The sequence below is a fragment of the Akebia trifoliata genome, chromosome 4 (genome assembly GCF_017979445.1).
Source record: "Akebia trifoliata isolate Shusen 1 chromosome 4, ASM1797944v1, whole genome shotgun sequence".
Classification (NCBI taxonomy): Eukaryota; Viridiplantae; Streptophyta; class Magnoliopsida; order Ranunculales; family Lardizabalaceae; genus Akebia; species Akebia trifoliata.
Genome location: NC_141378.1, coordinates 11,600,324 through 11,610,105, shown reverse-complemented (window position 1 = coordinate 11,610,105; position 9,782 = coordinate 11,600,324). Strand labels below are relative to the sequence as shown.

The following is a 9,782-nucleotide window of genomic DNA, read 5'->3' as shown; positions in this document are numbered from 1 at the left end:
GCAGCAGCAGCAAATCTTCTTTCATGTCTGTGAGAATTTCTACTCAATGTCTTCTTCAAAAATGCTCCACTCCTTGAATCTCAATAAGTAATTCTTACAGTAAAAACTTTAATTTCAGCAGATAGTGAATGAAAATAGTGATCTATAGAAAGACTTCCACCAAATTTCCTCCTATCCTAACTCTGTATTTCTACAAAAGATTTAAAATGAGTGCATGTTTCCGTTGATAACATGAATGGAAACGTAAACAATTGCGGATATGAAAAGCAAAACTATCATAGTAAAATATAAATGAAGTATGCTCAAGGGAGGGACCTTTGATACAGAGGAAACAGCATGACTGGGTAAAAGAAATGCAACAATTGATGTTTTTTTTTTTTTTTTTTTATATAATAAATATTGCAAACATTAGGAGTAATGATGGTGCTGCTGTTAAACAAAATCTAAAACCCTGATAAGGTAATATATATAATGTTACACACCCAACTTTTACCCTTCCAAGCTCCAAAGCGCACTACTCAGTATCTAGAGCGACTTCTTACCCTGTAAGATCAAAAAGATAAAATCAGCCTTCAGGGAGGACATGTCAATTGTAGCACCGGACTGATATACTAAGGTGAAATAACTCCACCTATACAAATTAGAACAAACCACTATGATTACCTTGGTGATCGGGAACGGGAATCAGAACGGGAGCGTGAATAGTATCTTCGAGGGCTTCTGCTTTTACTACGGCTTCGGCTACGTCGGTATCTTCTGCAAAGTAAATATGATTGTTAACAAATAAATCTTTTTGCATTGAGTGTGCATGAGAGCGTGGTGTCAGACCGGAGCAAGACAAATCCAGAACTAACATCTTCCTAAATAACAGTCCCAGATCAAAACCAATCCATTTGACCCAATATCTATATCCAAACCCAATTAACAGATTGGATCAGGTGATGATCGTCCATTGACATCCTTAATACTAAGACATGATTTTTAAACAATGATATTTATATCATACTAACTGATAGGCCTCACTCAAAAAGGCCGGAAAAAAACCATGAAACCATACATGAAGGCCCATGTTAAAGGCACCCCAATTCATAGTAAGGGCACCCTTTTACCTTCTTTCTATGATTTGAGCACCCCCAATAGATCTCGAACCCCACTTTATTTTTATAACATAGGCCAAAAAAATCTTCTGTAGGCATGTCGACATGCCTCCTTCCATCTCCACATAGGTGGAGTGCTCTAATCATGGTAAAACTTTTTTTTTTTATCGATAAAGATGAATTTTATTGAAAAGCAAAGAAAGCGAGGGGGGTCGAGGGGACACACCCAAAAACAAAGAAAAGCAAAACACAACAAAACTATCACGACAAAGAACAAACCCTATCCCATCTCGCAACAAAATCCTCAAAAAATACCCCGTTAAATTCGTTATAAAGTTTGCTCCAAGTGGGTGCCCTTATTAATACGGTGGACGCCCTTAAGCGCAGCCATAGAAAAAAAAAAAACAGATAATAGGCAAATTTGTTGGGTTAAGTATGTGATCCCATTATATAGAAGTAACTTATCAATGCAAGAATGTGAATCAGTCTGAATAGAAATATGAATTTACTCAATGATCATTAAATACCTTGGTGGAGATCGACTGCGGCTTCTACTGTGGCTGCGATACCTATGTCGATTTGCTCTGCTCATTTCTGCGAGTTTCTCCTGCCTTTGACGTTCCTGTTCTCGTTTCTTAGCAATCTCAATGGCAGTATCTTTTTTAACTGAAGTGGGTATCAAACGCATTCAACAGATCAGAAACATATGCACATTAAAACAATAGAAAACATTAAAAGATATCACATTAAAAAGCATAGAGAATAAACCATACTTTGTTTATTCAGTTGTTTACTCATTATCCGTTTAAGGCGCTCTTGGGGTGTTTCCTTTTTCTCACTCGATTGTTTTAAGGCCCCCACAGTAGCAGTGGGCTTGCTTAGCTTTGCTAATGCCGATGATGTGCTACCATTATTGGAAACAAAACAGTTGCAAAGTTGAGTAGAAAAAGAATATTAATGTAAATACTATATAAATAAGTGAACATTAAGTAATTCATAAATCTAGAGAGCTGCTATTGGAACCCCAACTTTTTAATTATTACATCCCAATTTCTTTATAAAAAAAATTTTGATAAGTAATTTCTTAAATTATTTATCACCCCAATTAAAGATTAAAACACTCTTCAAACATTACAAAAAATTATAACACTTGTTCAAATAATTTCAGTAGTCGTTTACAATTATATGATTAGGCTCATATAAAATCCTAAACCCCAACAAATAGAAATCGAACAAAAACAACGAGAGAGCTTCTATTGGCACCCTAACTTTTTTTTTATTCTCAACCATTCACTTATTTTCTATATTTTTAATTGGGGTGTCATAAGTAAAAGTTGGGGTGCCAGTGGCAGCTATCTAAATCTAATAGTTTGTTTACCATCCTTATTTTCTTGCACATATCTATTAAGCTACCTAGCACAGAAGCATGAGGACAGACTCGTAAAGAACCCAGAAATCAAAAGAGGTACCTGACCGATGGTTTTAACACCTTATTGTTTTTTTCCTGATCAAGTGATACAGCAGATGCGGGATCAATATGCAGTGCTTCTAGTATTCGTCCAGACGATGGCCTGTAGAGAAGCAGAAGCATTAGAGATATCCAATGTCATTATGTTCAACACCTCCAAAGCTCAGAACTTAGGAACCCGTTAGACAGGCTTATTTAACAAAAAAGTTATAAAAAAATAAATGAATAAATCTGCTCCTAACAAGAAGCACCCCTTAATTTCCTTGCAGTCATGCCGATAGTGCCCTAGGCCTGACCTAAAACACTAAACCCAAAAAATTTCTGCCCAAGATAACCAGAATGGCCAACAGAATAAGCTGCAGCAGGAGAAAACATTGTCCAATCAATCTTTGCAAGAATTTTAAAGGTCGAGTGCTCCGACCGGTTCAGTACATCAGCTTGAAATGGTGGTGATGGTGGTGGAGAGACTCCTTCCGGCTTCTGGTCATCCAAATCAGCAGATCCGCCAAACTCAGTAATATACTCTATTTTTGGAGCCTTTGATTTGCTTCGATGACCATTATCAGAATGCACACCACGATCATAGCGCCTCGAGTATGAGGGGGAATGTGACCGTGATCTAGATCGTGATCTGTCCAAATACAACAATTTCTCAAGATGACACAACTTGTAATGAAAGACCAACTTTCTTTAGTAGAAAGAATCCTTAAAAAAGAGAGATTATATTGCCAAACCAACTTTTGCTAGTGCCACCCCAATTCATATGTAAATCACCAAAGAATTAGCACACCTCTTGGGGTGGCGTTAGCAAAAGTTGGTGCGGTAATAGAAACTCTCTTAAAAAATCATCAATGTAGATTTATTACACATTAGAATAAGGTTATACTGCATACCTTCTAGAACGAGAATAAGCTTCGTAAGTGGGACTTCGTCGAGATTCCCTACATATCATGGATAAATAAACATCAGAAACACGAGTGAAAAGTACTACATACTGTTTCTTGCTGGCACTTTAAGCATATAGTTCTCCGAAAAAGCTCACACACATAGCAAGAAACAGTTTGATCTTTACCGGTAAGGATCGTGGCGAAGCACACGGGTTCCAGTTACACGTGCAGCTTCCCTTTCTATCTGAGATGCCTTTCTTCTCTCCTTGCGACTCAGCTTCCTCTGTGAATTTCAGGATGTTAGGCGCCAAGAAGTAAGTGCATACATTTAACAGGTACAAACAAAAGATGATCTCCATAAGCTTACAATTGCAGGATCCCCTTTAACTACTTCCTTTTGTCGTTTCTCTTCCTCTTTGGCTTTTTTATCCATGTAAACAAGCCAGCTATACCTCTTTACTCCAAATTCTTTAGCAATCTTATCCATTCCCTCATCATTGCTATCGTCACTATTAAAATCATCATCCTCCTCTTCAACATCATCGTCGCTATCATCATCACTCTCCAAAATATGTGTCTCCTCTTTCCCATCCCCTTCATAGGAAAACCCCACCTGGGAGTAGTATCCCTTGCTCACTGGAGGTTGTGTTGGCTGTGATCTACAAAGATAACATAAGAATTCAAGATAAGATACTGCATACATTGAGAAGCAGGGCTCAAGAAATGGTAACAAGACATATATTACAAAAATATTAAATTAAATAATGCAACCCTAACCAAAAGTTGTAAACACTGGAAACTAACGTTCAACACCATGGTTGTCATTCCACATTATACAATGCAAATCTGAAGAAGAGAGGGAATAACTAGACATCACCAGATACCCAAGAAGTAACGCATAAAATATACATGAAACAAACATTTTGTCGATGAAGTATATGATAAATTAAATCTTCAAGCCATTGCACCTTCACATACAATTGAATGGGGGAACAAGACTCGTTCAAGTATTCAACCCAACCCAAATATTTGCAACAAGGCTGTGCTCTTGATGATGATGATGAATCCTCAAATAGAAATACTTAACATGATTCCCAATACAATAAAGATATCATGTCCACGACACATTTGTAAAGTTGTTCAAGGCCACTATTATATAATGTACAAGTGTTGAGTAAAGATTGTAATCAGATGTAAGCGTGGATAGGAAGACCAACCCAGAACAAACTTGAAACAAACCAACACCTTAGAGAACTCAAATAAATCACCACAGACCTGATTAAGTGAACTAAAAACAAGACCATACTAACTAAGGTAGATGACTTTTTTCACGAGATGAATCGTTTTTTACTGTCTCGAGTTGTTTATATCAAAATAGAAGTTCATGAAACCTTGACTATGTTTTCTGTTACAAACATGATTTTATGTCCAAACAAATGGCGCCTCAGTAAAAAAATTATTTGAAGAAAATATACATGGATCCCGTTCAGCAGACAACTTTAGGGAGACAACGTTAGTCCTATATGAGTTAGAAGTTTCAGAATGAGCTAATTTGTTGTGAGGATGGTCTCTATGGTGAGGAGATCATCCTTACCAAAATCAGCCCAATCTGAAACTTCTAACACCATCAAAAGTGGATTAGAATTGAAGACTGTCGATTTTTTACCGTTAATTTGTAAATCACTTTTGATGGGGTAAGGAGTTTCAGATTGGGCTGGTTTTTTCTGAGGGTGATCTCCTCACCATGGAGATCATCCTCACAAAAAATCAGACCAATCCGAAACTTTTAAGCCATATAGGACAAATTTTGTCCCCCCAACGTTGTCTCCCTAACATTGTCTCCTGAATGCTACCCCATATATATATATGATAACCAAACAATTAGAAATATATAACAGAAAACAAGACTTTTGACGATAATAAAAAATAAATATAGAACGTGAATCAAATAAAAAATGAATCTAACAAGACAAACAATCCGAACCTGTCAGGTGCAAATGGAGCACTAGTCTTTGCTTCTATCTCTTGGTTGGCGTGCTGTAAACCCTCTTCATCAGTAACTGTCAACAGATATCACCTAGCTTGTGAAACTGACACTGAAATAATGTTGTGCCCCATAACAACCATTCCAAACAAGTGTGAATGGTCCTTGACATGGATTGCTTAGTCATCAATGAAAGTAAGAATGGGACAGAGATGGAGAGATAAAAACTTTTTAAAAATGTACAAGAATGAGAACACAGTTAAAAATCAAAAAGTACCGACATCCTCTACGGCGATGCTTAATTAAATCCCGGTAACGCTCAAAATTAACAAACTCTTCTAGTTCTTCCTCTTCCTCTGTTTTTGATGGGACCCGAAAATTTCGGGAATCAGAATCTCGAATAAAATCAAGAAGGGCACGACCATCAAATCTGCTAACAGGAAACAATCAATTATTCACGATTAAGCTGTTTATAATATACAAGTAAAAACCACATGAACAAGAAATTCACCTGTCAATTAATATATCTTGTTTGCCATTCCATGGTATCCTGTAATAGAAAACAAAGATACACAATTAGACAATAATTTGATGTTCAGCAATAAAGAGACAACAACACCTATTAAAGCAAAGACAATGGAATTTCCCCACACCAAAGCCTACATACATCACTACAATTTATCAGAATAAACTTCTGGTTTCACTTAAGATTTATACTTCTAAATGAGCTTATGAAAATTGCCAAGGTTGGGGTTAGGTTGAGCATTTCATGCCCGCCTTGGCAATTTTCATGACTAAATTATCTAGTATTAATGAGGAATGAGAATACCTAGCCAACTTATGCCAGTCAATACTTGGTCAGTCAGACTCACGGCCGTATGAGCCCCTTGTTTCCTCCCCTTCCTTTTGGTAGTCTGGGGAGGCGGGGCTCTATGGCCGTGAGCAGACCTCTATCTAAAGAGCGAGTTCAAGTTTGCTTTCGTTTTCCTATGTATATACTACGGTTTCGCTTAGTTGTGCTGCGGGTGCCCCTCCCCACATCACGACACGCTCTCATTGAAGCTCTCTTAAGGGGATAAACTCAAGTTCCTGTAGCGACTTGGGTTAGGCTTGGGTTGAGCATTTCATGCCCAAGGTCGGGTTGGGCGCAGGCACGGGTTAGTGTTTGTCTAGTGTGGATTGGGTGCGGGTTGATTGGTAGGGGATCGACCTGTTGGTACTTGGTAGTCAATCCAATTGGTCCATTAAAATTTCAAAATTAAGAAATCCTCAATTGATGTTTCGACATGAATGATTTATCAAAAAAGAAAAAAAATGTTTCAACAAAATGCTTTTTTTCATCATATATAGAATTTAATTTACTACTTCAAAAAATAGATGAAGCCATTATTAGCAATGAAATTCAAGTTCAGTCTAAAAGGACGTAAATAGGTGGTAAAGTAAACAATCTTAAGATATAGACACCATTGTGTATCATTACAAGAATACATGACATTAAAATAAAGCAAGATACAAAAATTTGGTTAACTTTGTCCTTGGAGTAGAAAATCCCACCTAGCTAAAACCATTTAACGAACAAACCTCGGATTTTTTGGAGAACTTGGATCAAAAGCACAAAGTGCTTTAATAAAAGTTTTAAAAAATGATAAGATCAAATTTCATTGAAAAGGAGGTCGAGAAGGCCTACTAAAAGATACAATAGAAACTAAATTAGACAAAACCCATACACATAAGATTCAATTTAAATACAAAATCCTCAAAAAAGACCCCTTTAAATTTATCATACATCTTACAACACAAAAAATAAGAGGCCTAAGATATTGAATATAATTTCCTGAAGAAGATTGTTCCTTTCCTTCAAAAGATCTTCTTTTTATTTCCTTCCAAGTCCTCCAACATACTGCAAATGAGTAGAACCCACAAAATACTCTACATGCGAAAGAGCCTTAATGTGCAAGAGATGATGACATTGAGGACCAAGGAAACACCCAATGAACATGGAATAAAGAGAAGAAGAAAGACCATATTTCCCTTGCGAAAGAACAATGAGTCAACAAATAATAACTCTAAGCTCTTGAGCCATGAGCCGGTTGCCTTTAAAAAACCTTCCATTTATTTCTTTTCAACGACTCCTACACATCGAAAATTATATCAATCTCCACAAAAACATACCGCTTGAGGTGATTGCTAACTTTGTAATATGCAAAGAACAGATTGGGAAGAAGTTCAATAAACATCCCCCCCCCCCCCCAAAAAAAAAAATAATAATAATAATAATAATAATAAGGACAGAAATGGGCTGAAATAGCCGAAAATAGATCATGAATACGTATTAAGATTATCCAATCCAATAATCTTACCCTATGTTCTAATCCAAATGCTGCAAAAAGAATGGTTCAAAATATCATCTTGTTTCGGAATGTATCAGCCAATACGAATTGGTATCGGACTATGGCATTTGATCCAGTATTTTCAAACCGTGCTACACAGCCTCTTATCAGGAGAGATGCCAACAAGAGATTAAAAAATTTAAAAAAAAAAAAGAAAGAAAGAACTCTTTCTTGTTCATCGCTTCAGAGATTCATTCTTATTATAATAACTAATAGAATCAGAAGTAGTTTGATTATATCAAAAAATTGAGCTTAGACCCATAGCTCGGTTGGTTTGAAATTTTTCAAAAAATAAAAATTAGGGTTGATTTTAGTTTAGGAAATCATTTTAGGTTTGAAATTAAATAAACACGGGGTCAGTAAGTTTCTGGTGAATTACTTAGGGTTAATTTTCAATTAAGTACTTTTGATTTGAATTTAGAGAAATTCGACACCTTTGTGGATCATCATTCGTTCAGAACCAAAAAAGGGCAAAATTAAGAGAATAATCAAATTGTTAAATCCAAATAAAAAAATATGGGGAAATAGATAGAAATCCCTACAGGCCTTGCTGATCTTGGGTGGCTTGGTAGAGGCCATCGTCTCGATGCATACGACATCGAGATCCGAGAATCATAAGCGATTGCTGAGGATCTCCTCTCCTCTTCGCTAGAAACACTGCTCGTCTCTGGGCTCTCTTACGAGCTGCGTCCATCAGATCGTGAACTTTCTTCTCTGATCTCCTCGCTTCGTGCCACATCTCTTCTTCTTCCAATTAACCAAACCCTAGAAATTACAAAACCTATAAATTCTCTCTCTCTCTCTCTCTCTCTCAAACCCTAGCAGACCTAGAAACCCCTTTGTTCCTCTTTCTCTCTCTCTCTTCCATGTGGTGGTGGTGAGTCTGGACCTAGAGAGAGGAGACATAAAACCGTGTTCCGAATTTGCTAGAATACGCATGACGTGAAATACGCACCAACATACACGTAAGTGTGCCACGTCACATTCGAGCGGGTTGATGCAAATATTTTGCTGTACGGATGTAGGGATGTACCTTCGGGTAAACCCGGATCAAACCGAATTTTCGATTCGATCCAGCTATGGCTGAAATCGAAATCAACCCGAAATACGTCAATCCAAATTCTAATTCCAAATGTTGAAACGGAGTTTAAAGTGATTTTAACATTAATTGAATCATTATAAGAATAGAGACAAACCACAATTCTTTACCAATAAATCAAGTGACTTATTATGTTGGACTTTTCAATTATTAATACATTATAATAACTCAGATTTATAAATATATATTATAATAATTCACATTTATAATAGGGTCCCGTTCGGCACCCTAAGTTTTACCACACACTTTAACAAACACGTTTTGTCCTACATGGGTTAGAAGTTTCGGAATTGGCTGATTTTTGGTGAGGATGATCTCTATGGTGAGGAGATCATCCTCACCAAAAATCAGCTCATTCCAAAACTTCTAACCCCATCAAAAATGATTTACAAAAAATGGACGGTCCACGATTTTTCAACTTGTAAACATGGGGCTAAACATTTCGGAATGGGCTGATTTTTGGGGAGGATGATCTTCTAATCATAGAGATCATCCTCACCAAAAATCAGCCCATTCCAAAACTTCTAACCCATGTAGGACAAAAAATGTTTGTTAAAGTGTGTGGTAAAACTTAGGGTGCTGAACATTTCCCATGTATATATATACACACACATATGGGGCAGGTTCAACACCTAACCACCAATACTTTAAGCAAATTAAAATTTTTAATGTCTTCGGAACTAGACGACTTCTATATCGAGATTAAATACTTTTACATGTATTAAATGTTGATTCTAAAATTACAATATACATAGGATTTGTTAGTAGATCACGTGCCATCATAAATAATATGCAGTAATGCATATTATAACGTTTTCACCATTTTAAAACATTATAATAACTATCATCTCCAGTTT

The 9,782-nt window shown here is 36.5% G+C and overlaps 1 protein-coding gene across 1 annotated transcript; it reads right to left on the bottom strand.

Annotated features, from left to right (window-relative positions):
• Positions 1-251: 251 nt before the first annotated feature.
• On the bottom strand, positions 252-8,702 carry LOC147403784 (CLK4-associating serine/arginine-rich protein). The gene is made up of 13 exons (XM_086439518.1): positions 8,369-8,702; positions 5,948-5,986; positions 5,718-5,866; positions 5,437-5,512; positions 3,820-4,111; positions 3,638-3,735; positions 3,459-3,506; positions 2,987-3,196; positions 2,567-2,668; positions 1,871-2,001; positions 1,625-1,763; positions 664-756; positions 252-543 (listed from the first exon to the last, which is right to left on the bottom strand). The coding sequence occupies exons 1-13, from the start codon at positions 8,563-8,565 to the stop codon at positions 519-521; spliced, it is 1,599 nt and encodes a 532-aa protein (XP_086295644.1). The 5' UTR covers positions 8,566-8,702; the 3' UTR covers positions 252-518.
• Between the last annotated feature and the right edge of the window lie 1,080 nt (positions 8,703-9,782).

Excerpts from the sequence above, each read along its gene's own strand:
- LOC147403784 (XM_086439518.1), bottom strand. The coding sequence starts at position 8,565 with ATGTGGCACGAAGCGAGGAGATCAGAGAAGAAAGTTCACGATCTGATG. Across the intron at positions 2,669-2,986 it reads CAAGCTGATGTACTGAACCG|GCCATCGTCTGGACGAATAC; the intron begins GTCGGAGCACTC and ends GCTTCTCTACAG. Across the intron at positions 2,002-2,566 it reads GTGTTAAAACCATCGGTCAG|CACATCATCGGCATTAGCAA; the intron begins GTACCTCTTTTG and ends CAATAATGGTAG.